The sequence below is a fragment of the Parasteatoda tepidariorum genome, chromosome 8 (assembly GCF_982258835.1).
Source record: "Parasteatoda tepidariorum strain Cologne lab strain chromosome 8, Ptep-v5.0, whole genome shotgun sequence".
In the NCBI taxonomy this organism is placed as follows: domain Eukaryota; kingdom Metazoa; phylum Arthropoda; class Arachnida; order Araneae; family Theridiidae; genus Parasteatoda; species Parasteatoda tepidariorum.
In genome coordinates this window covers 88,067,956-88,095,927 of record NC_141762.1, presented here as the reverse complement: position 1 = coordinate 88,095,927, position 27,972 = coordinate 88,067,956, and the positions used below count along the sequence as shown (strand labels likewise).

The window sequence follows — 27,972 nt, the reverse complement described above, 5'->3', positions numbered from 1 at the left end:
TCTGTTTATTATCTCTGCTTCTTTATTCGATTTTCTTGTTCATGCTTGTTCTCCATATTTTTTTCCTGTTGTAACTTGTTTGTAGTTTTCCTTCTGTACCTTCCTCGTTTTATTCTTCCGTTTTGCGCTGTAGCACCAAGCAAGGTGTCTTATTATACAACTGAAACTGCAGCTTATTTGTTTTTGTAGCTTTATTTGCGATATTCAACATTATTTTTACATCCAGACTGTCCCTTAAATGTTGCGACAAACTTCTAAGAAAGGTAGGATACATCATGAGGATTAAGAAATGCATAGCAACCCATAATCAGAAATTTCCTTCTACGTCGTTATTGACGCTTCTTTATTATGAACTGTTTCCTCGCGATCTTTTGAAGAGGTTCTTTTGCTAAGCTAAATTATCTCAGTTTATGTTTTTTAAAATTAGTGCCAAAAATTGCATTCAAATAGGCTCAAAAATAGCCATTTTATTGTAATTTATTGATTTGGCGCCAAACAAGCTGGCCCAGTGTTCTCCCAAAGCATTTTTTGACTGGTGGCCCGCGTCTCTTGCCCGTTATTCCCAATAAATGCGCCTTCTTTGCCCTTTTTTCTTAAAAATAAGAAATCATCTCCTAAAAACACAGTCTTTTTATTCAGTTCTATTGTGAAAAACATTAATTCACTGTTTAAATAATAATTGCACATTAGTAAAATTATCTGTGTTTATAGATTTAATTCTGATTACTATTACAAATATTTACTTTATTAGGATTATTCTCAACTGTTTAAATTTTCTTTCTTTCTTTCTTTTTTCTGGCGCGGGGGGGATATTAAGTAATTTTTAAAGTGATTTTAAACTTTAAAGCAGTTTTTTAAATAAATGCCTTTTTTTTTTAAATGCTTATTTTTTCAAAATATTCAGTTTAAATTATAGAAAAAAGCTATCCAGTTGTTTATCAATTAATAATTTTTTTGTTAGTTTATCTTCTTTCTTTTTCTTTTTTGAAAAACAGAATATGCACATAGATTGCCTTTTAGCATGTCCTTAATTATTTTCATAAACTACAAATTTTTCTCATATTTTAAAAATGAGAGAAAATTACTTTTTTAAATGTGCTCATTAAATAGTATGAGAGGGTAATTTAAAAATTGTTAAAGATAAAGTTCTGTTATTACTTAGTATTATGCATTTTGATAACGATTTATGATGTTAAGTGAGTGCCCTTTCAAAATTAAAGTACCTTTTTCTGAGAAGAAGCGCTTTGCCCTTTTTTATTCCTAAGGAGAGCTCTGAGCTTGCCATATCATTAAATTACAATACAACAGATATTTTTGAGCCCATTCTAATATAGTTTTCTATAATACTTTTTAGAGAACATAAAATTAACAAAAAGTTGAGATATTTTAGGTAACAGATGTACCAGTTCAAACGGACACGAACAGTATTTTCATAAAGGGGAAGCATCCCTAGCTGCGTACAATGACATTTCCGATCCTGAGTTGCTATTGAATAATTCTTAGTCATTATGATGTGTCCTACCTTTAATGATGATAACTTTTAATGATTTATAAAAGTTTCGATTTTGTGATGGCACGTGCGAGACCAAATGTGACCTACGAAATTTTAGTTTTTGTAAAGGTTGTATAATTTTAAAATAATATATAGAAAATACAATTATAGTTTATTTAATTGGATATTTTACTGTTAGTAGGCTTAAAACGGATCCTAAAATATTAATTTCAAAAGCAAATCCTAAATATTTCATAACAGTTAGGTTTGAGACATTGTTGTGACTGAGCAGAAATAGTTTCTTAAGAATTATTTGATATTCAATTACTCTAAACCCTTAACTGTTAAACGTTATAGGTTTCAGTATCAGGAAAAAAAATATATTTTAATTTTTGCATTTCGTTCTCACATTTCATAAACGGCTCTTTTGCTAGAACAAATATGAATATAAGAACGCGATCTTTAATAATCGTTATAAATAACTGAGACTGACAATTATAATAATTTAAATATTTAATTTTAAGAACAATTTAATCTAATGTATACAGATATTTTATTGTCTTCATTTTATACAAATATTTTAACTATTTGTGATAAAGGTGTCTAGTGCATATTTCACTCACTTAGCTTAGAGTAAATATGGACCAAGGAAAATAAATCTGAATTATAAGCCGAAAATGAAAAATAAAGCATATCATTCTATGATATAAATACCATGAAATAAGATGAAGATGACCATTTTATTAATGAAGAAAATTAAAAATAATATGAAAAGGATAACTTACAAAAATATAACTTACAAAGGATAATATAGGATAAAAGATAACTTACGAATACATAATTAATTTTAATCCCTTTCCTATTTTATATTGCACATTTGATTATTTTTTTACAAACTTATTTGTCAAAATTTGTTTTCTTCTTGTAGATTTTTAGGATTCAATATAAATAAAAACAGAAATATGTCTGAAGGCTTTCATGAATCAGAAAACAGAATGGTTTCCCCACAGAATCTTCAGCAGTCATCAGTGGTAAATACATTTAATTAGTTTATTTCAGAAAATTTAATATTTAAAGAGCATAATAGTGATAAATTAAAACCTTGGTATTTTTCGTAAAATAAAATTAGACACACTGTTCTTGGGGAACCTTTTATTTATATATGTTACCGTTAAAGTATATAATGCAGTTATTCCATGTTATAACCAAGGTACCTAGTTACCTAGAATACCTAGTTATTCCATGAAATAACTGATCTTGTCAGTTAAAGTGTGTAATATGTTATGAATTTGACACTTTAACTAGTTATTCTATGAAATAACTAGGTATTCTATAAATTAACTAATGGGAGACAGTTAAAGTGTAAAATAAAAAATTAATCTAAAATGAAATAATTAGGTATTCTATAAATAAACTAATGATAGACAATTAAAATGAAAAAGAAGCAATTTATCTAATTTATGCAGCGTATAAATGGTATTTATGGAAACGTACCATAAAATCATTTGTTACAACAAGGATTACTAAAATGACACTTGGAATTACAAATAACTTTATTTCTAAAACAAAAAAAAATTTTGTTGACACACTGGGTTTTACACGAGCATTTTTTACATTACTTGGAATTACAAAGAACATTGTATTTGTCGTGCGAGATACATGATACAGATTATTTTACACTTCAACGGGTTGCAGATCGTTATTCTATGAAATAACTAGTGAAACCATGAAATACAAGAGAGTTTTACACTTTAACGGACACGATCAGTTATTTCATGGAATAACTAGGTATTCTATAAAATAACGGATTTCATACCTTAACGGTAACATATATATATATTGGAAATATTCCATATTGGTAATAGTAAATAATAAAAAAAGAAAAAAAAAACAATTAAAACCAAGATTTTGGTTTAAATTTAATAGAAATTTCAATGATTGAATGAGATTAACATTAAATTGGGTTACTCGGAAAATTTACAAGAACAAATATTAACTTGAGAGTATGAGGATACAACATGAATAAAACTAGGATAAATTATTACTTAATGTTATTTATTATGTTATGTTAATTTGTTATATTATGTTAATTATGTTATTTATTGTTATTGAAAATTCATGTCTCAATATGCACCATTATGACCACCCTGCTAATAACATGTAGGACCACTCTCAGCCCTCAAAACTGCTAGTACCCACCGTGGCATTGATTCCACAAGGTGCTGATAGTCTGAGCAAGATAGGTAGTCTGAGGTATCTGGTACCAAGCGTTCACCAACTGGTCCTGCAATTCCCTCACATTGCGAGGGGGTAGCGTGGCAGCACGAATTTGGTTTTCCAAGTAGGACCTCTATTGGATTAAGGTCAGGTGAATTTGGGGGCCAAGACATGACTTGAAAGTCACTGGAATGTTCCTCGAACCAATCCATGACGATTCGATTCTTATGACATGGTGCATTATCCTGCTCTTAAACACCATCCCCCGCCGGAAAAACTGTTGCCATGAATGGGTGAATCTGGTCTGCAAATATGTTCAAGTAGCTTACAGACGTCAGGGATTGTTCTATGAGGATTATGGGTCCTAATGTGCCTCATGAAAACATTGCTCCTGGGCGAGAAACCATGAAAACCTGGAGGAGCCCATTGTTACAGATGGGGGGTAGTCATAATGTAATGGCTCTTCGATGTACATAGCAATGTTTAAACTCGAAAAACATATTAGATGTTTTTACTTTTTTTTCAAAACTAAAACCGCTGATTCCATTTGACTGAAATTCAAACTCACTTATTGGACTCTTATATTTGTTGGTACGCTTTTTAAAATGGATTTTTAGTGGAAGTTTTACGACTAATAATACCCTTGAATTCATTAAATTTATTTACTACGTAATTTGATTTATGTGCACAATAGAAATTATATTTGAAATACATTCATATAATTACTCCATATTCACTAGTATAAAATTCAGTGTTTGGAAACACAACAGTTTTAATTCTTTTATTCCAAAATAAACCAGTAAAATGCATAAAAACCAACAACAAAAAATGTGAAAAGTAAAGAAAAAAAATAGCATATGTGACCAGTTCTTATTGACAAAATACATCTCCGTTTTCCTGCTTTAATTATTTTATAAACGTCATTGAGCAGCCAATTTTGAGTTTACGACTAATAATGTTCAAATCCGTAATCTTGTAATTTTGAACCCAATCCAGAAACAAGGTAACTCCTGGATCAAGTATTGGGAGAAATTTTCCCTCGCGGAGGACTTTTTAATGGAACTAACCCGTATTTGTGCAACATGGAGAGAAAAAATACGAAAACCTCTTTCGGTTAGCCAGACTCCTTAGGAAAATTGGGCATAGACATACCTATAGCAATATATATTAACCTGGTTATCATAAATATTTATATGGCAATATACCTAAAGCCTATGGTAACCATAGAAATTTATATAGCATTTATATGACAAGCCGCCGTAAGTGCCTGATTACCATAAAATTTGTATGGCATTCATATGGTAAGACACCATAAGGCTATGGTAACCATAGAAATTTGTATAGGATTTTATGGCGGAACAATATAGTCTTATGTTTCAAGGTGAGTGCCATAGGCACATGGCAAAGTAATGGAAACACACTATGCGCATGCGTTATTCATATGGGAGAGAGAACATGGTTGCAGAAGGGTGACGGATTATTTTGAGGTAGCTCCGACTATCCAACCCTATTTTGCGTCAAATAAGCCAATCCATTAAAAAAAATGGTACTTTTCAATGAAGTTCTCCCAACTTATAGAAATTTATAGTAATTTAAAGTTGTTTTCGATTATGTCAAAGAAAAAACGGTATTTTAACTTCAAAAATTTCCAGTGCTGTCACGTCAACGGCAAAGAAAGCGTGAAGCCTCTACCTCGACTTAGAATATTCGGCCAAGGATATTAAGAGTTTTTTTTTGTTCATTTATTATAATTTTTTTTACGACTTTGACGTTTCATTTATTTCTTTTTTTCGAATTCCTAACTAAATCGATTTTAAAACTTCTTGAAATTAATCAATATTTTATTAGTTTCGACAACGTTTCATAATTTTTTAAAAATAGTCTGTCCTATTAAAACTTGATTTTGGATTGAAAGGATTTTAAAAGCATCTAGAAACAAATTCACATAAATAACACATTCCTATTAATTTTTATATAATTACGTGCAGTTATTATCTGTTGCAAATGGGGAATTCTAATAATTTTTAAAACATTTTTGCAATCCTTTTATTGCAGGAAAAGAAAAGAAAAAGCAGTGAATTTAGAAGATATCTGAAACAAGTGTTTGAAGACTCACTCATGACAGGGTTTTCACAAATTGCAACTTCTCGCACATGGAAGAAAGCAATTCCAAAAGCAGCAATCCTCATCTTTTGCTTCCTGGGATTTACGTATCAGACATGTGATTTTTTGCATTATTATTTCCAATATCCTGTGACTGTGAATGTTGAAGAAAGCAGTCCTTTTGAAATGACTCCCCCTGCATTCACATTTTGTAACAACAACATGTAAGTGTTAAAAGCTGATTATTAGAATAAGGGTTACTCAAATAAAAGTGAACACTCATGATAGCATTAGAAATGTTAATGCGTTAATTGGAATGTTAATCACTCTTCAGGGTTTAAAATTAAGGTCAGCTTTTTTAAGTAACCTTTTTAATAACTCTAAACGGTAACATTTCAGTTTTTATTGTATTCATAATGCAAACACACTTATCCATTTTCAATTTGGACAACCTTCATCTAATTATGGCTCTATTACTTTGATGTATTAGGCAGTGAAGAATGGAATTTAATGTGATAGCTTAATTACGAATGTAACAGCTCATTGCTTGATATTGTCCAAACATTTTAATTTTTTCTTCATTTATTTAGAAGTTTCAAGTCACAGCTGCTTGAAAAAATATCGTAAGTCCTTAAAATACTAAAAAAACTTTTTTTAAAAATTAATTTCATTGAAAATCACAGCAAATTAACTACATTACAAATTTCATTAAACTACCTCACGTTATTATGAAGCATGAGTATCACGTCGAATAAACGTATTGCAGAGAGCGCCAAATATTAATATCGTATTGAGCTGTAGCGTTAGTTAGCTTCACTTTTGGTTGAACTAGGATGAATCAACAAACCAAACTACAAAGTGAAATATTCTTCAGAAATGGGTTATTTTGAGTGTTTGGTGCTCTAGTTCAGATGTGATTTTTTGTGATTTCCTATACCTATATTCCTTTCCTTCATCAGGGTACAAGGGTCGAAATCCAAAGGTTCATCAGGGTACAAGGGTCGAAATCCAAGGGTTAATCAGAGTACACACTTTTTTATATTCGGAAATCTACATTGTATTTTAGAGATGGAATCAGTCAACATATCATACATTCTGTTAACTTTTTCATTCTCGGAACGATTTACCTAAATTTGCTATCTGTTTTAAGTTTAAGCCAAAGTGAATCAAATTCTCCTCTTCATGAAGAACTCGAAAATTTACAATCCCCGTACGTCTTGTGATTGAAAGTTGTACTGTAACCTTTTCTCATATTGAGATGAATTTCATTTCTCTGAAAGAAAAAAAACACTAAATTGTTTGAGTTTTTATCGCAGCATTTTTCAGAATCTATTTTTGAAATGAAGATTAAATCTGCATAATACAAAACTGTGGTCAAACTCAAGAAAAAAGCAATTTTTTCAAGACTGCCAGATACTGATTTGATTAAAGTTATAATACAATTGTAAATATCTTTAATGCACATTAAAACAACTGCATTGGATATACATTGTCGCTAGAACGTAATGGATATTACTTGATTGGATATTACTTATGGATATTATTGGATATTACTTATGGATTTATTGGATATTACTCTGATCAACATTGTTAACCGAGTTGAGCATAAGTTTATTCCTCAATTCCTACTTAGATATAGCTACGACAACAAACATATGAAATGATACAAATTCCGTTGGGTTTAATAATTGTGACTTTTGTGTGATAAGAGTTTAGTTTAATCTGAACACTTAATGTGGAAAATGATTACTCCAAACTCAAGCTTAGAATCACACAATAAATCAGTTATTTTCACCAACGTTGGTGCGCTTTGAATTACGCTAGTAATTTGTTTGCTGGTAAGAGTTGACGTGACTGAGCGGTTTTTCGAAAGATGCTGAGCTGTCTTTCAGAAGCAATTTTTGTTGAACTCCGATTTTTGAAAGTTGGAGGCTACAAAAATGAAATAAAGTTTTCTTTAACCAGCAAAAAACTTAATTTCACAAGATAGCAAACACTGGAATGGTTTTGGTAAGTAAATTAGATTATTATGCCCACTAGAAATACTGATGTACGGTGCGAAAAATAAATAGAACATCCTGAATAACTTTTTATCCGTTTAATACACCGGGATTCTTCGGTCAGCGGGATTCAAACTCTCGTTCTCACGAACATGAGTTCAACCGTCCTACCAATCAGGCTATCTCGCTGTATCTAAATTTCATCTAGAGTGAAACCGAATTTAAGATTTATACAATTGTTTAATATTAAATTTATTTTTCTTGCAGACTTCGTCGGCGAGATTATTGCAAGGAAAATAGAGTGATGGGCTGCTTCACATACACTGATAAGAAACTATTTTGTAAAAAATATCCTCGATATTGTTTCGTTGGCTGGGAGAAGAAGATTTCGTTGGAAGAAGCAGATTTGAGAGTAAGTGTTTTAGAAACTTTATAAGAAAAAACACACTCACTACACTATTGTTAAAAATTTTGGAGCCTGTCGAACGTCAATAACGTTCATATCCGCTTAAAACATAATATGGTGCTAAATTGAACTATATTTGCGTAATTAAATGCTTGGTTACACAATTGATAATCTGAAACAATTTAAATGGGGAAAATGGTTTAAATTTGATACCCTATTTAAGTTGAAACAAGTTTTTACCGTATTATGCTCTTACACTGTAAAGTATGCGGTGCAATATCTCCCCAAATTTGGTATTGAACAACCCAGAAAATTGTGAAAAGAAATACTTCATTTCAAGCTATCATCAAGTCAATCGTTTATAAACACTTTTTGGGCTGTGTCTGAGTCTAAACACCAAAAATTCAGAATGATTATACCAAACTCACGCGCATTTGCATTATTCGTGAATCATTTTCATTTTCGAACACCCTAAGTAAGGAATTGTTTGGAAATGACAAAAAATGACCAGTCAATTTTAGCCACCTTGAAAGTCGCATTTAAAGTCTGATTAAATTAAATATAATTGCCATTGTCCGATATTTTCAAAATTAATTTTTCGCAAGATTAAAGTAAAATTTACGTAACATAAAAAATTTATTTATTGAATAAGGAAAATGCTTTTGTTTTGAATTTGTTAGATAATCAATTTAGTAAAATTAAAAAAGAAGGAAATGAAAAAAAAAATGCAATTCTTCTTTCTCTGTGATTTAAATTTTCTTGGTGGCAAGATTTTTTTGGTGATAAGATTGATTAAAGTAAGTTAGTTAATTAAATAAAGTATTCTTGATTTATGAAAATTGCTAAATCACAAAAACAAAGAATTTTATCAATTTTTTATCAAGCAGCTTTCAGATCTTCTTGGAAACGGAGTAGAATTATAGAACAGCGCATGAGCAAATTATTTTTGAGAGAACAGTATCTTCATTACTGTCGTAAAAATAGTCAGTGCATAAATTCATTAAAATCTAATATTGAATTCTTTGTGTCAAATATTTATTATAATTATCATTTTCACATGCATTTTAAATGCAAATTTTTCATTCTACAATCCTTTAAATAAAAATGTCATAACTTCAAAAAATCCAAACTTTTATTGGCGAGAAGTTGGGTACTAACAGTGGTTCGATGCATTAAACGTAAAATTATATGTTTCTGTAATCACATTGAAGGCCTAGCTCAGTCTTAAATCCAGAGTCTAAATAAATCAAATGCGAACTTTTTAACGTAAATAATCATTTACTTGGTTCCTTTAGTTTTCAAACAGCGTACATTAAGCTAATTTTCTTGGGTACTTTACTTTTAGCCGAAAGCAAGAAAATGCAAATATCTTTTCTTTAATTTAATTTTAATGTATTAAATAATTAAAAAATATTTAGAGAATAAATAAAGTTAAAAGAAATATTAAGGAAAGTTGGTTGTCTACATTTTTTTGGCGATTTTTCGTTAGCTCCCGGCTTACCGAAAAGTACCTATATTTGAATTAAAATGTATTGTATACTGTTTTAGATCTGTGTATTCTCTTAACCGAAGAAATTTATAAGAAATTTATTAATAAGACTAGGTGAAAAATCTTGATAATCTTGAAATCTTGATTTCTTAAAAAAAACTTTTGAAATATTTAGGTTATTTGTTAGTTCTAAAGCCGAAATAATTCTTAACGGCAAAAACTGAGTTCCTACTTTGTAATTAATAATTTGCTTCAGATGTAAAGCATTTAAAATTTGGCTTTTTTTATTTTGCTCGGAGAAACGAAAAAACACTTCAAAAAAGTGTGACAGTGTTTTTTGCATCGAAGAAACACTGTCAAAAAATTGACTGATGCAGAAATATGATAGGGCTTTGATTTGCCAAAACCAACGAAAAAGTACAAATAATATATCAGAAAACAACCTATCTTTGCCATACCACGCTATCGTTCTGGGATGACTATAAAGAGCTATTTTCAATGTCAAAACACAGAAAGAAATAGAGACACACAGAAATAGAGAAGAAGTTTTATAATATAAAAAACGAAACTTGATTAAAAATAGAGGTTTAGTATGTAATAAATTGATCGAAAAAGATATTACAGAAAACGAAATAATTTGTTAAACTATTAAATCAAAAAAATCATGCGTTGAGTCCCTCCGCGCGGAAGAAGTTAAACTTCGCAACCTGCGACGTTAATTGTAGAAGAATCAGCAGTCGTAGAAGAATCACTAGTTCTATTCAACGACTCTTTTTCCTGCTCCGCTCGCTTCCGTGCTCTGTAATAACGGTAATATTGTGCATTTTTCCTTCGTGGACCTCTTGAAACAGTGGAAGTGCTTGTGGTTGCCTCATCGCCTCGCCATGGAAAATGTATTTGTATTAATAATGTATGTGAATGCGTCATAATGTAATTTCAAATGAGAAAACCTAACAATCAATTGATATTCACAAGAGACGTACCTTGACATAACCTTAAATCCGTCGCATTGTCCGTGGGATTGTTTTCACTCATTTTTTACAATTGTTATCCACTAAATTTGAAAATAAAAAATACTATCCTATTAAATTATATGTGTATCAAATCAAACTTAAAAAATATTTATAGAAAAACAATACTTTTATGACTTTTGTTGTTTTTATGCTAGTGAGAACCCGAAACAATATGGAAATGAATGAGGGAAAACTAGATCCTACCACGTGATTTTCCGGCCAATAAAAATGTAGCGTTAAACGTTTAACGCAACCTTGTTGGAAGTCGCATAAGAAGTATAACTTCAAAAACGAAACTTGATTAAAAATATGTTGAATATGTAATAAATTGATAGAAAAAGATACTGCAGAAAACGAAATAATTTGTTAAACAATTAAATAAAAAAAAAAAAAGTGTATCCACGTTTTTACCAGTTTTAACTATCACAAAAGTTAAGGTATAAGTGACAGCATTTATACGAAAGAAAACTGAATTTTCATAATTGATTTGATAAGCTACATTTTTCATTTAATCGAAGCATTGAAAGGACAAGATTTAGCATGCTTTCCAGATCTATATTCAACCATGCTGTGTTTTACTGTCTTCCTTTAATTACAGCACTGAGGAGTCGTACGACTTTCAGTTCTCATATACTCCTTGTAATATAATGTGCCTCAAGCATTTTCTATGGATTCGGTCCAGAACTAAGTGAGGTTTTGTTTAAAAACTGCTGTATCTTTATCTGGCATTGTCCTGTTGGGAAACTCACTTCGGCTTACCTAATGTACATGGTTCCCAATTTAAAAAATGAATGAGTATTAGCTAAGATTTTAACTACTAAGATTTTAAGAATTACTTAAAAATGCTTAAATTTATCTTTTATTTGTAAATCACGAATTTATTCCCGAATTATTTTTTGCAACCACATATAGTTCATTTAAATTAAATATTTACTGATTGACAAATTTTTGATGAAAAAAGTGCTAAAAAAAAGAAAAAACGAAATTTTAAAAGTGTACAAACTTCCAAGAAGCCAACTTCAAACAATTCTAAAGAAGGAAAATGCTCCTTGTATAAATCTTAAGAAAAACTTACTACCAAGTTTTTTTTTTAGCAAAACAGTTATAAATTAAATGGGTTTGTTACCAGTTTTTCACCAGCTTCAAAAGCAAGAAAGAGAAAGCCTTCGGAGTTTTGCATGTAACTTAAAAATGCTCTATCTGGTAGAGCAAAGCTCCACCAGGTAGAGCATGAATTGGACATACTATTACATAAACAGTTAGCTCCAATACTGGCTCTTTGCTCTACAAGGTAGAGCCAGTATTGGCGCTGCTAACTGTTTATGTAATTGTATGTGCTAATTAGCTCTTGCCGTCATAATAAAAGCTTACTTATGCAATTTAGGATAGCTAACCCCTCCATCCCGCATTAGGAAAAACTCAATAGTTAAATTGGTAATTTAAAGGACACTTGCTGCTAAATAATATTCTTTTTGAAATTTTGAGCTTTGACAGTGAATGGTAATCGTTACACAACGAGTACAAACAATATGCGCGTATTTACACGACGAGTACATACGTCATGCGTGTATAAGACGTATTTACACGAGAAGTACACACGTCACATGTACCTCAATAGATATTTGAGGAACGTGCATGCACGTTAAATCACATAATTGGTAAAAAATATGCGCAGAAGGTCAATGCAATATGTCCAAGTTATTAGTGTGTTACGAATAAAATTGAAAGTGTTATGTAAAATAAAATATTTTTCTTAAACGCAAACAAATAAATCTTTTTTTAAAATTAATTATTTTAAGCATATTTTAACTAAAAGAATTAGTTTCTAAAAATTAATATGAAAAATATTTTCTTTCTTTATCTATGTATGATATCTTGTAATATTCGATGTATCGAATTTTTCTTTTCTCTCTTCAGATTCGAGATATCGAGTATTGACTGTATTTTGCTTTTCAGGTTCCTCTTTTCTCTTTTAAGAGTATCAGCATGAATTGGAACGAAGCAGATAAATTTTCGACTACAAAAGCAACGCCTTTTCGTTGCGACATGCGATATGGCAAAAGTGAAGAATACTGCAAGTAAGAAAAAGTTTTCATGGTGTGGAAAAAAGAATTATAAATAGACAAACTGTGTGATACAATTCACTCTTCGTATCATTCGACGTTTATGTTAGGGTGGGTTGGAAAAAAAGCAATAAAAGATTTTTCTTTTCAAAATATTAAGAAATGTCCTGCGGGAAAAGAAGGAAATGATATAAAAGATTTTAAAATTGGTTGATACCTTTCTATCTCAATACTCTAAGTTTATATAAACTGACACAATTGTACATTTTTCTCAAATTTTTTAATCAAACTGGACCAAAGACATATTATTATTTCTTATACATATTATATGCTTTTACAAAGTAGAATAAGTTTTAGTAAAATCATTTCCATTCTATTCACACTAGTTGAAAAATGTGTTTGAAAAACTCGAATCGCCTTAAATTTTTTGTTTATAACTTGAGAATTTAATATTATTATATGGGCTTATTATATGGAAATTATATGGGCTGAAATTCCATCAGATCCTGACACATCAGAATGCAAAGTATACAATTGCGAATATAAAAACTTGAAAACTGTGAATGATAAAGTATTTTTTTATAATTAATTTCGTTATAAATGTTGCTTCCATTTTAATTCTGATTGATCTTTGAATCGTTACAAATCGAGAAGTACATGACTACCACATATGTAATCTCTGAAATTAACTACCTTACTAAAAGAAAAAATGGATTTTTCAAATTAGTGTTTCAGGATCGATGACTTTATTGAACACTTTAAAGAGAAATTTATTTGAAAAATAGTCACGAATGCAAGCGGGAAAGTCCGAGGTGGTTCCACAAACACTTCCAAATCGTAATAATGGAAAATATTCAACAACTCACACTTTTTTAATACCCTTAAATACACTCTGGACAGCCTAAGTAATAATAGTTCTAATTCTACCTAAGTAATAGGTAGTTCTGTCACTATTTCCTCTATCCTATTGAATTCATGATGCTTCACGCTTATTGAGTGGCAACGCCAAAAGTAGTAGTAGTTTGACGAATTTCCTCTACGCTTTTACTACCCGTAGACTCACTCTCACAGGAATAATGAAAAAATGAAATTAGGCCGTTATATATATATATATATATATATATATATATATATATATATATATATATATATATATATATAGAAAGAGAGAGATTTTGAGTTTTAATCATTGAGTTAATTGTGCATTAAAATTAATTCATTTACATAAAAATCTTCTAGTTATCTACTATATTGATAATTTTTCATGTACAAAACCAATTCGGATGAAATCCGGGGCTAAAGATTTTTTTACTGACCAACAATCTGCTCAAATATTCAGTTAAACAATTAAGATTATTCAATAAATGTTATTAATTTTGATAAAAATTCATCAAATAAAACGCCGTATTAAAAATTTGACATTTTATTAATTATAAACATTGAATTACCCAGTACAATATATAATTACCTTGCATATATATATATCTTCCTAGTGACTGTTTTTCGGGAATAGTGAGGAAAAATAAACCTCGTAAAATTGTTGATTTTTTCTTCAGGTTTAACGAAATTCAAAAAAAAATAAAGTTGTGACAAATAATATATAACGGATTTTGTTTCACTAACATTAAACAATTAACACTATAAAATGGTGTTGCGCATTTATTATAAAACAATTCATTTTTTGACAGTAATTACGCAGTGAACATGATTTTATTTACATTCGTTTTTGATCACAAAAAAAAGTTCAATTATCATTTGCTATCCTTCTCAACAACATTCTCCAGTAAATCAATGAGAGCTGTAATGTGTGGATTCAATTCATCTTGGAAAGAGTGACTAGTCTTTTGCTCCAGAATTAGTGACTTTAATTCTGAGACTGTATTTAGGGTTAGAGGCGACGATCACGTTACAATTTCTTTCACATAATTCCAGTCATCATCAGTTAGTGATTGATTTAAGATAAAAACTTTTATAATTCCTTTCTCAGATAGTATAAGTTCGTTTTTGTATCGCTTCCCTTCATTGATATTATCAAAAGAAGCATTCAAAAGCAAGGTGGCACTTTCAAGAAAACCTTTACTCGGTGCATACTCTATACAACTACGACAAATAAGTCGAAATTCTGCAATGTTTTCAAGAGAAGACAAGTTGTAGATTATAAATTTTTGTAACACATCACCTTCTGTGTTTGATACAATGAAAGGCATGTCTAATAGTCGCTTAAAAAAATAATTATCACTTTTGAGCAAAAAGTCTGCTTTAAATTGTTGAATTTCCTCTCTCGTCTGGAAATACCAATTCATAAACTGATCCACACGCTCATAGTTTGACAAAATTATTAATGTCAAATAGATAACATAGGGACACAATATAGTTTTCTTAAATATTTCAACTCTCATATATACATATGCTGAAGTCCATCTCAAGAAGGACTCAGCTGCTTGGATATTGCCATCGCATATCCACTCAATACAAATATGCCAATTGAAAAGTCTCATAAGCCACGATATTATCAGTCTATCTTGCTCGTTGTGATTGATTTTATAGGGATAACATTCTGGTGGCAAGGTAGATTTTGATAATAACTTGTGAAGCGAACTCAGATTGCTTGAATAAATAGCACCGTTAAATTCAGACCGACCAAACATAAAGCATATAAATAGTTTAATCTCTTCTTTGGAAGCATCATCTAATATCCTAAGAGCCATGCTTAGATTTTCTAATTGCAGCAAACGCAACAACACTTTGACGCAAAGTTCATTTTTCAGAAAGGATCTTCTTAGTCTTAAAGGACTGGCACTCCATATTTCTTTAAAAATCATCATTTCATTTCCCATTTTACTCATCTCAGAACTAATTTTCTCCATTATACGTAAATAAATGTCTTCTTGAAGATAATCAAATAGTTCAAAAATAGTGGACAAGAATATTCTTTGATATGGCCAACTTTCGAACAAAAACATTAATACGTGAGAATGATTCCTAAAAAATTCGGTCATTTGAGTTGCATGATTGACATGAGATAATAAAAACCATAAAACATCTAAAGTTTCTGAAGAATCCAGATAAAAGGAATGATTTTGAGCTCCCATACGTCGAGTAGCTTGCAAGAGCCATTTACTCAAATGATCATTTTTCTCCTGCTCCGACAATTTTTTCCAAAAATACTTTAGGGCAACTATGTTACCTACCTGAATCGAACAAGCAATCATATTTAGATCAATACTAAGGTAATCATCGTATATGTTTTCATGATCTATGATTAGGACTGGGCGATATTAGAAATTATATATCGTGATATATCGTCAGTTTTGCATCGCGATATAGCGATGTATCGCGATATAGTATTTTTGAATTTCATTTACTTTAAGGCACAGAAAGTCAGATTTCTATCAAGACTTCATACGCATATTGATTTAAATCAATTTATAAATTTGAAAATACTATATATGTTTTACTAAAGAAAGATATTAAATAAATTGACTAAGATGTACAAATCTTACTTAAAATATTTATTGAAAAAATGTGTGTAGATAGATACAGAATGAAATATTTGCACTTCTTTATCGTTTATAAGGTATAAGCAGTCTTAATTTAAGTTAACCCCTAAAACACCCTTAATGAAAAAAAATATTGTTATTAAACAAAAGCTGATTTTAAAATTTCAAAATATATTTTAATTAAAATAAAAGTTAGGTTGACTAAAGCCGAAGTTTAAAATTAAAAATGTTCGAATTTTAAACTAAAAAGTAAACATAAGAATTGTAATAATTTCTTAAAATTTTCGTTCTCTGAAAGATTTCTCAGTTTAAAAATAAAAAGGGAATTTTATAACGATATCTAGCTGAAATTATTGAAAGAAAATTTAAAAAATTTAAAAAAAAGTTTGTTAAGAAATTCATTATACACTTAAAACAAAGTGTTAAAAATATTTTTTTTTTTTTAAAGAAAAGAAACTTTTTTTAACAAATCAATATTTGCTTGTACTATTATGCGTAAATAATTACAGAATTATTAAGTTCGATCGTAATGTTCAAATTCTTAATGAAGAAGTAAACACAAGTTTTGTTATATTTTCTAAGAATGATCACGCAAATAACAAAAGATTTCTTAGTTTAAAAATAAAAAAATAAATAAAAGTGAAATTTATCAATATATTTACCTAACAGCATAGGAACAAAATTTAAAAAATAAGTTCGTTAAAAAATTATTTGTATGCTTAAAACAAAGAGCTAAATAAATTTTAGAAAAAAAATGCTTCTTAAACACTATTTTTATTATTATTTCATATAAATAATTAAATTAAATTAAATAATGAACGAACGAAAAACAAAGTAAGGCAAAGTTTCTTAATTAAATTCTTAAAAATAAAAACAAAAGAATTGTGATATTCGGTAATATATTTAGCTAATTAACTAATAATATAAAACGAAAATTAAAAAAAAATAATGATTTTACTCTCTAATAAAACGAAGTAGTAATTGATAAATAAAAAAAAGAAATGAATAAAATTCGCAAACTTTTCAAATTCTTTTGAACAAATAAAGTTTATTGACTTATGTCCAAAAAATAAGTTTTGTTTTAACTTTATTTCTTAAAATAAAAACAACTCAAGATTTATAAATTTAAAATCAGTAATAGAAGCCCATTAAATTATTAGAAGTTTTATCCGAAAGGTTTTTAATAAATTAAAAGAAAGTAAAAAAATAACCTAACAAATTTATTTACTTTGTAATTTAATTCCTTATGGGTGCCTTAAATTAGATTTCCGATAATTTTCACATTTAAAAATATAAAAAAAGTTTTGTCAGAAAATAAATAAAAAACTTATCTAATTAATGAAGAAACTTTTTTTTATAAATTCTTTTCAATAATAGATTGCGTTCAGAACAAGGTTACGACGGCGATCACGAAGTTAATCCCATTGAAAATAATCTACAAGAAACGATTTCAAATCGCGAAGGTGCGAAAACGAACATGTGATATAACGATATAAAGTCTCAAAAGTGATTCTGATTCTACCGCTCATCAGTCAAGGCCGTCTCAACATAACGAAACAATATCGTCTTCCACAGCGCGAGTTGGCATTGGAACGTAAGAGAAAGACCTTGCGTGTATCGCTATATCGTTATATCGTCTTCTTCACTCGACGGCTTAAATCAGATTTCTGATGCATCGCTTGGAATGAAAGTTGCGGTATCGGTTTGCCGATATAGGCGTTAAATCGATATGTCGCGATATATCGATTTATAGCCCAGTCCTATCTATGATTCTAGTTAGAAAACTCTCTAAATTATTCTCGAGGGCACATGTCCAATATGTTATGAAATGATAATTGTACATTTCTTCTAACCGAGCGATTTTAAATCTGTTTCTAATCTGTTTTGAAATTTTCTCCCACAAAATTGAAGCACATTCCCCTAAACAATGAGAACAGGCTATCTCATACAAATGCCAAATATCTTTTCCTAAATTTCCATTATCGAATAGTTCCGTAAGGGACTTCACTATGTCAATTGTCCCTTCTACTGTCCAATAAATTGTACCACGTTTCATGTAAGACTCACAGAGATTTCTTTCATATCCTGTCCATCTGCAGTAACTACGAAACGCTTTCAACAACTGCAGCACAACGGGTCGAATTACGTATGAGATTTCTGCCTTCAGCGAGGAGGACAAAGAGCTATTGGACAGTTTGATTAATATTCTTCCCTCTAGCTCAACTATATCTCTGGTATCGTATAAGAAAGAAGACGACATTTCATTCCTTATATCAGGCGCCATCCATAGCCCGATTGCAATCGACACTACTGCAATACGCTGCAGGGAAGGAGGTTCAGAAAAATTGTTTATGAAGTCTGATCTTTCAGTTGATTCAGTCTTGAGTGTCCAGCTTCCAGATCTCTTTTCTTTATGGACTCCATCTGTAAAATGCAGTTTAGTTTTGAATTAAAGATTCGAATAGAAAGAGTTCAAAGAACATTATACATACGTAATTTATCACGAACCTAAGTCTAACATTTACTCTGCATGTGACTGGTTAAGGGGAGATCAAGTATTGTTTACAATACCTAGATTATGTCTAATGCAATTTAGTTACTATTTTATGATTTTCTTTTTCCTTTTTTGCTTTTAAGTGCAAATTTGAACACTTTTTTTTTACTTAAGATACTTTTAAAAATCGGTTATTAATTACATTTTTGAATACCAATTATTAACTTCCTTTTTGTGGCATCATGCAGTGGTAGTTCAATCAACTGGAAATTGCTGGTGACTAGCATAAAATATTATTGTCGAATATACTTAAAATATACAGTATATCATTGACTCTAATAATAAACTTAATATGTAAATATATCGTATTATGCATATATAAATAATGTGTACAATATATCACTGACTCTCTCTCTCTATTTTTTTTTTTGAACTAGCAGTATGATAAAAGATTTTAGTTTTTATCTGTGGACATTATGTACAAAGTGATGCGCATTAAAAACTCTGATTAATCGTATTTAATTATATTAAATGTAATTAATACAGTTTTATAATTTAAAAAAAGAAGTTGAAATCAATGAACTATGCACATTTGTGTTCACAAATTACATGATTTTTGTAAGAAATTCAGAGAAAATACGTTTTAGTCTTTGCTTTCGTCACTATAAATATCGCCTGCACTAATTGATTAGTATATTTGAGTTCACTCCCTTAAATTATGAATAAATTATTCAGGTTGATTCGTTTTTCCTTTTTTTGTTCACTGTACAGTGTGCTAAAAAAAGGACTTCACCCTGAGTAACTTTTGTTCTAATAGTCGGATTTTCGCGTACTAAGTGTCAATCTTAATGGTTTCTGAAGATGATCTTAAACATGCTAATTATTAATTAAATTACGAAATTTAATTCACAAAATTCAGTCACAAAAATGTACTTTCTCTGAATAAACATAAATTTTTTACATATTTGGATTATTGACCTTCAAAATATTGGGGGTACCCGCCATCTGGAAATTGTAACCCTAATAGTTTGGTCAGAAGAGTGGATGAAATTTTAGTCCCCTTAATGTTAATTTCATTTTTTGCATTTTTACTCAAATTCTCAAAACTAAATATGAAATTTTAAAAAAAAATTGAAAAAAAAAGAAAGAAATTGCACCCACTTAGACACCCCCATCATTCAAAAGATCATTTCATGCAAACAATAATTTTTAATAATTATTTATTATTTAATGCAACTGTTGAAAAAAATTTCGAATTATGAGGCATAACTTTTTTTTATATCATATAACTCCGCGTATTTTTCTATTGTAAATTCTAAAGTTTCAAACGTTTTTATGTAGTAGAAGCCGAGAAAAATAAAAATGAATCATTTTTTAAAAATTGATTTGGTGACAATGTAGAAATATTTTAAATGGGGCGATTAATATTTAAATGCGGTTAACGCGTGAAGAACTTGACTTACGTACGCGTGGCGTGAAATTTCATTTATTTTTTCCGCTGATAGATGAATATTAATCTTTTTTTTAAATTACAAAATACAATGTTTTTTTTTTTTCGTCATCTGAAAATTTATTCGCAATTTAGCAGCGAGATTCGAAAAAAACCTTTAACGTATGTTGAGTTTTATGAAACTATGTTTCTGATAAATTGTGGTTATACATCTGCTTTAAAAAAAATTTTTTTTTTAAGTTGGTTCATTGAGTAATTGATACAATTTCAATAATATACATACATAAACATTGATATGGAATAATATATTTATTAATTTTTTCAATATATATTTTAAAATTGTCAAGCAACTACAACTTGAGTGAAGATAAAAGTTTTATGAATGGTATCGGTACATCGAATAAAATTGTAATATCATCGGTGATTATGTTTAATCGTCTTTTGATATTCCATATCACTACCAACAGAAAAACATTGCCGAATACCTGCCAATATTTTGAACATCTTATAATTTCTCAACACGTTATATAACGTCTTAATCTTAAAATAAATGTTGGAATTACCTGACCGCGCGTGTTTCACATCACTATTTTACAACTATTTAATTATATTTTGTTCATTTTTCAAAATTTTACTTTATACGCCACCTCGTATATATATTTTTTAGCATTTAATGAAGGTTTTACTTTAAATCAAATACTTGTTTTTAAATTATTATCAAGTACTTATTAATAAAAGAAAGCTAAGAATTGTTAGTAATTAAACTTGTTAGGAAATTAAAAAACCTTCTGCTGCTTACTCGATGTAAAACAGCGGCTTATTTTTCAGAATGCTTTTTTTTTCTTTTCTGAAAAGTGAAGATAAATTATTAATTGTTCTTATTTCTTCATATAATGAAAAGTAAACGCATATGTGTGCAACGCAAAAATACAAAAGATTACGTTCTTTTTTAAATGGACAAAAATTCCGGAATTACTCTTTTATTTTAAAGTTTCAACATATTCTCTACCACTAAGTTTAAAAAACTTTCCCTTTCAAAAAAAAAATAAATAAATAAATAAATAAAAATAAAAGAAAAAAAAGATGAAGGAAAAATTTGTTAAAAAAGTTTTATTTATATTATTCCTCAACTTTAGTAAAATTCACACAATATTGTTATATCAGAAAAATTCTTCATATTTTGAAGCTCTGAAGGCCAAAGGAATGTAACTGCAAAATTGAAATTTGATGTTCTGAATTTATTTATTTATTTTCGAAATTCTAATTCATTTAAAAGTTTTTGTAATTGTATTTTTCTCTCTCCAATTTTTCACTCTTTTTGTTATAAGTTATATTTTGTTTTATTCTGCAGAAAACAAACTTGGAAACTGGAAGTTACAAAATGTTAAGAAAAATGCAGGAGGGAATTAAAAAAAAATTAACATTCGTTGAATAGTTCAAGAATTTTCAATTATTAAAAGCGAATTTTTTCAGGAATTTCCATTTGTTCGAAAGTTATTGCAATTTTAAGTGCTGTTTTTAGCCTTTTTTCCCTCTTCATTTTCCGTTGCTTTAGATAATTACTATTGTTTTAGAAAAAAAAGTTTCCCATCGAGATCTTAATTATATAAGCTCGCGCTTTTCTTCAACTTTAATAAGAAAACAAATATAATGAAAGCGTGAGAGGTTAGATACTGCCAGGCATAAATTTTAACATTTGTATTGAACTTTTTAATCTATAAAAAAGGCTCAAGAGAAAAAAAAATCTCTTATTTGAATTGTTATATGATTTAAAGCAATTGTTGCATATTATTATATGTACATGTTATATATTTTTAACAAGTAAAATTACTTCTTATCGTGTCACCCATTCTGTATTCCTGAAGTATATATTTTTTTCAAGTACAGTTGATTATTTTTTTTAAATCTAGGTATTCATTCTTCTCATTGTAATTAACATATTAATAAATTGCGCTTGCATAAAATTATAATAATTATCTAGTTTATAATCATAATGCTATTTTTTAATCGACTTTTAAGGAAAAAAAAACAATGATGAAAGAGAAACAGAGCCACGGGAGAGGATTGGAGCCTCTTAGTTTAATAAAAAGAAAAAAAAATAAACATTCAGTTTAAATTTAACCAATGAGTACTTGATTCATATCTAATCATTTATACTTCTCGATGAGCATAAGTTAGAATTGGTGTTAAAAATAAAATAAATGCTGCAAATGACCATTCCTTTTCAGAACATTTATTATCATTATCATAACAGACAGCAACATTGTGATCAATAAATATATCTTTATAAAAGTTAGGAGTCTTGTATTTCAAATTGTAATAACACTTCTATTTTGAACTATATCAATTCTAAGTTTTTTAATTTGGTACAATATTTACTAGTTTGGTGAAATTTTAAAATTTTTGTTTAAATAATTAAATTTTTTTTATCAGTGTTATAATTGGGTACTTGCACTTTAAGAAGAAAAAGACCTCCCATACCCACACATGTGACCAATGACGTCAGCTTATCTTTATCAGCAAAATGGCGTATCAAAGATGAGCTAAGTTTCTCTACATAATTTAGAATGTTAATTAATGATAATTTAATTAAATACAGAGCAATACCGCACATAAAATTAGTTGAAATATAATTCTTTTTCATCTACTCCATTCACGTAACTTAGATTTATTGTTTGTTTATGTATTTTATTGTAACCGTGATCTATTTCGTGTACCTGGCAACTTCGATGTATAATTAGTTTGTTTGTGTTCCACGTGACTTCGTGCCTGACTTTGTGTTAAGTTTCTGTGTAAATAAAAAGTAAAAAAATTGAAATCCATGTGAAAGAATTTAGGATGTGTCATTTAACAGAATTGATACTTGATGAGTTCGGCTAACTATATAATGGAAAGAACAGTTGTTATCATAAATGCCATGCTTGAACAACCAATCAGGATCTAGATATCCACATTACGTCACTTGCAGGTATCCCATTGCTGATATACGACAATGTTGATAACTCAAATATAAATAGAATACAAGTAATACAAAATTCAGTGTTGTACTTCATCATATCCGCAGCAGGTGACGTATGAAAGTATTGATGACCCACAAGCAATATGATTAAAATATAAATTAAACAAAGTTTATAGCTTCAATTTTACCTCGATGAGAGTTGTTATGTCTAAAACACTTTGTTTGAAATTCTTGATTTAAATATGTTAAAAATAAAGCATATATGCATATTTTTTAAACAATATTAATTTACTTTTCTCTGTGAGATTTCCAAAGAAAAATATACAGAAGCGTCTGAATCTAGAAAAGAAATGTATTAATACAAAAACTGTGTTTCAAACTGCTTTGTTTTTACTTTCAACTATGGGTAGTACTGTAAAATATATCAAATTAATCACCTTAGTAAGTTGACCACCTGTTTAGTTGTCAAGGGTGGCCTTACCAGGGCTATTTGTCAAGTTCTCAAGTAAGTTAATAAGAACCGTATTTATCTCATGTAAAAGCAAGTAAAATTTTTCTAACCTGATCACCTATTTATCTTGAACACTGAAATAAGTTAAATTTGTCAATGAAAGCTATTTTACGTCTTAACTGAGAAAAGTTCTCAAGAAATTTTTAATTATATCAGTTTAACTATTCGAAATTTACTCATTTGATGAAAAACATATACCTTTTGGGGAATTGATAATATAGGAAAACAATAAAAGGCATTTGTAACTAGCTGGATTTTAAGCACATGTAACATCACTTTCAAGATGTTGAAATTAATATGTTAAATTTTCCTATTACGTACTAGTGTATTGATATTTTAAAACATTTATTTCTAATAAATACCTGGTATACATCACTAACAAAATTTGCATATTTGTTTTTTAAACTAATTAATTTAATTGCAAATTTATATCACAAGTTATAATTCATTCTGGTAATTAATTCCAGTTCTTAGGATACATAGGACATTTGATTAAAAAAATATTTAAGGTCATGAAAAAAATTACATTTCTCTTTATTTTGATTGGTAAGATATAAATTATTATAAGCTAAGATTATAAGCTAAGATATAAATGCATAACACAAGCACCGTGAATAACGTGAAAAATGTAAAAATAACATAAAGCGTTGCTTTCATACTCTTCTAATCTAACCATGTGTAAAAAGATTAAAAAGGTTTGAGAAAGAACCTATTTTAATACTTAAACACCTGCATAAGATATTTTATTTAAAACAAATATTAAATTTAAATGTTGAATTTTCTTCTCAAGTGCTGGAGGTATAAAATAACTGCATCGGAAGTTTAACAAAAGATAAAAATGTTTTTATTAAAAAACTAACTACACACGACTGATGTTTCAGGATTGAAAAAAAATTGTTTTAGGCATTTAATTCTTTAAAATGAAAAAAAAATCGGAAGGCTGTAAAATATGCATTAATCTCTTAAGTAATACATTCTTATATTTTCCAAATAAACATGTTTTGCAAAAGGAAAAAATATTCTTACAAATGGCAATTAAGAAATATAAATGATAAGCGTGAGCAATTTGTGCAACAATTCTTCTTCTTTTTTTAATAAAAAAAGTAAGTTTTTTAAAAAAGTGTCTGAAACTAGATTTTCCTCTAAAAAAAAAAACTGTTTTTATTTTCCTAAGCTCGTAAACACTGATATATTCAAACGTTGATGACAGAAATGTTATTAAATCCACAAATCAAGAATTATAAACTATTTACATCATAATTCTAATGAAATTGGGCTTATACATCTTATTTTTTTAAATATTTTAAAATATCACTTATGACTCTGAATTTCAAATTCAGTAGTTAAATGCATTTTACTTCTTACTAAAAAATTCAAATATTATTTTAATACATTTATAATGCAATTAAGGTAACTGTATTACTTACAATTTTACCACGTTTATATCAACTTGCCTTCGTGTATGTTTGTTCGGGTGGAATTTTGTAATCGATTTTAAACTAACTTCCCGACTAGCTACAGACTTGAAATTTGGCACATAGTTCAGAATTGAATGACAATGCATGAAAATGAAGAAAAAAAAAGACATACAAAGTAAAATAAAATTAAAGAAAAATTAATATTTCCGCAATTGTCTTTTGTTGCCGATTCTATTATTTCAAATTAGTGTCACACATACCCTCCAACTGCTACGGAATTTCCGTAGTTTCAGAAATCTTCTTTTCTGACGGTAGCAAAATTAATGTCTTAATATTTAAAAAAAATTAATTTTAGCGTAACTTGTCCACTATTACTTATAAAAGTGCAGGCCATATGGCTAGATTCTTAAGTTCTGATAAAAGTTTTATGAGAGATCCATTTGCTTTAAAAATTTCTACTTTGGTTCGCTACCACTAGAAAGAATTATTTTCAAAATCCTCATAAGTTGGAGGGTATGGTCACATGTCAGTTGAAAAGTTTTGTGTACAGTGAGTGAAAACTTTTTAATGAAAATTTGTAGCTTTCGCTTCGTAGTTTTTCTCTTAACTTGGACTCAATAGCTAGTATATGAAAATATGGGTGACGCGAATGTATATAAAGCAAAGCACAAATGTATATAAATAAACCAATCAATATATATATATATTGAATACAACTTTAAATACTTAGTTCCTAACATCTTAATGTTCACACATATAACTTTATAAAGGTTATTGGTTATGATACTTTTAGTTTGAAAAAGAGTGATGCTTTTGCAAAGTCGTTGGTTGTATTATCATAAGAATGTAAATTTTTTCAATTAAGGCACGTACATGATCGGAAACATAAACCGATTTAATTTAATTTATAATTAATTGATATTATAACTGATGTTGAACAGCCAATTTAATTCTGAGTCTACGACTATCATTGTTGAACTCTATAGCCTTCTAACTTTGTAACTAACCCACATGTGCGTTACCCGGAGAGGAAAACCACGAAAGCCTCGCCTGGATAGCACGATGAGAAGGAGATTCTGATCCGTCTACCACAGAAGATATTTTATATCAGCACTGTGGTTGGTGCGATCCGGGAGCAGGATTCGTATCAACCGGCAGCAGCTGGGACTCGAACTTGGTTATCTCATTGGGAGAAACAACATTTCCGATTTATAGAGAAAAAAAAATTACGAAAAATTCTCTTTTTTCCGAAGTTAATGAGGAAATAATTATCTATTTCGCATTACAATTCAATAAATTTTATTACTAAAAATAAATCTTCACATTAAAAATTATTTATTAGTATTTTATTATAATTCAGTCAACTATTAATTGAATGGGTATAAGTACTTACCATTATCATTTCCTATAGCATAACTTCCCATCCTTACAGTTTTAAGCACTTACTCACTTTCGTCTGAATACACTAAACTATATTTCTTTTCTTGAGGATCCTTGGATTCATAAGATTAACCCCCGTACATTTCATAGCAGTTTATTCCTAAATGCGTATGTTGCCCATTCATCAATGTTGAATGGGAATTGTTCACTTCCTTGAATAACCACACCTTACTAACTCTCAAATGAATCGTTTCTTATCTACCTGTTCTATCCCTGCATTCTAAAACAACAATACCTGCTTACTAGTAAAATCACATTCATTCTGAATACTTTTTAGAAGAGGATTCTGTACATGGGAGACTCAGGCAAATTCTCAGATAATTAATTATTACTTAACTGTGTAATTTATTATTTGATCTTAAATAGAAAAAAAAACATTTATAGCTATCAAAACTAGTTAATTAAAAAACTATTTGCAATAAGTAGAATAAAACTAAGCAACTTAAAATTCGGCATTTGATTACATATAAAAATTCAAGTATTATTTATATAGAAGACAAATTTGTTAGCAAAAGGTGAATAAAAAAAGTAAGAATGGAAGATAAAAGAACGAAAAAGTACAGAATGAAATATTCAATAATAAATTTTGCTTTATTTCATATTTAAACTTTATTAATTACAGTAATATAGTTATTGTTCCAATTCAATGATAAATCATAAATAACGGGTTAATGTTAGTTACTTATGAGGATTATTCTAAGATGATTATGAATTTGAATTTATTAAAACTATATGAGGGATAATTTTTTTCTTATAAAATTAATGCAGAAATTAATTATAATTTAATATTAATTATTAATTTCAGAATTTGTATACTTGAAGTTTTGTCCAGTCGAATTATGTTCATGCGAAACTTTGTCCATGCGAAGTTTTGACCGTGAAAGTCTGACCCATTACCTTACCTCACCTCAATTAACAAATCTAAATCATATCAGTTAAAATAGCAAGAAAAACTTTCATAATACAAGAAATAATTTCAGTCCCTTTTTCAAAAAATTATTAACAGTCATTTAATATGTATATATATACATATATATATATATATATATATATATACATATATATATATATATATATATATATATATATATATATATATATATATATATATATATATATATATATATATATATATATATAAATATATATATATATATATATATATATATATATAAATATATATATATATATATATATATATATATATATATATATATATATATATATATAAATATATATATATATATATATATATATATGTATATATATATATATATATATATATATATATATATATATATATATATATATATATATAAATATATATATATATATATATATATATATATGTATATATATATATATATATATATATATATATATATATATATATATATATATATATATATATATATAT

The 27,972-nt window shown here is 28.4% G+C and overlaps 3 protein-coding genes across 3 annotated transcripts in view; 1 reads left to right on the top strand and 2 right to left on the bottom strand.

Moving 5' to 3' along the window:
- Positions 1-27,972, bottom strand: part of LOC147806500 (uncharacterized) — a 251,109-nt gene that overhangs the window by 161,019 nt on the left and 62,118 nt on the right. The window lies entirely within an intron of this gene.
- On the top strand, positions 2,425-13,031 carry LOC147806503 (uncharacterized). Its single transcript, XM_087169298.1, has 4 exons — positions 2,425-2,523; positions 5,765-6,036; positions 8,080-8,224; positions 12,677-13,031. The coding sequence occupies exons 1-4, from the start codon at positions 2,455-2,457 to the stop codon at positions 12,800-12,802; spliced, it is 612 nt and encodes a 203-aa protein (XP_087025424.1). The 5' UTR covers positions 2,425-2,454; the 3' UTR covers positions 12,803-13,031.
- Positions 14,425-26,872, bottom strand: LOC147806502 (uncharacterized). The gene is made up of 2 exons (XM_087169297.1): positions 26,509-26,872; positions 14,425-18,707 (listed from the first exon to the last, which is right to left on the bottom strand). Exons 1-2 carry the CDS (start codon positions 26,537-26,539, stop codon positions 18,031-18,033), a joined length of 708 nt encoding a protein of 235 aa, XP_087025423.1. The 5' UTR covers positions 26,540-26,872; the 3' UTR covers positions 14,425-18,030.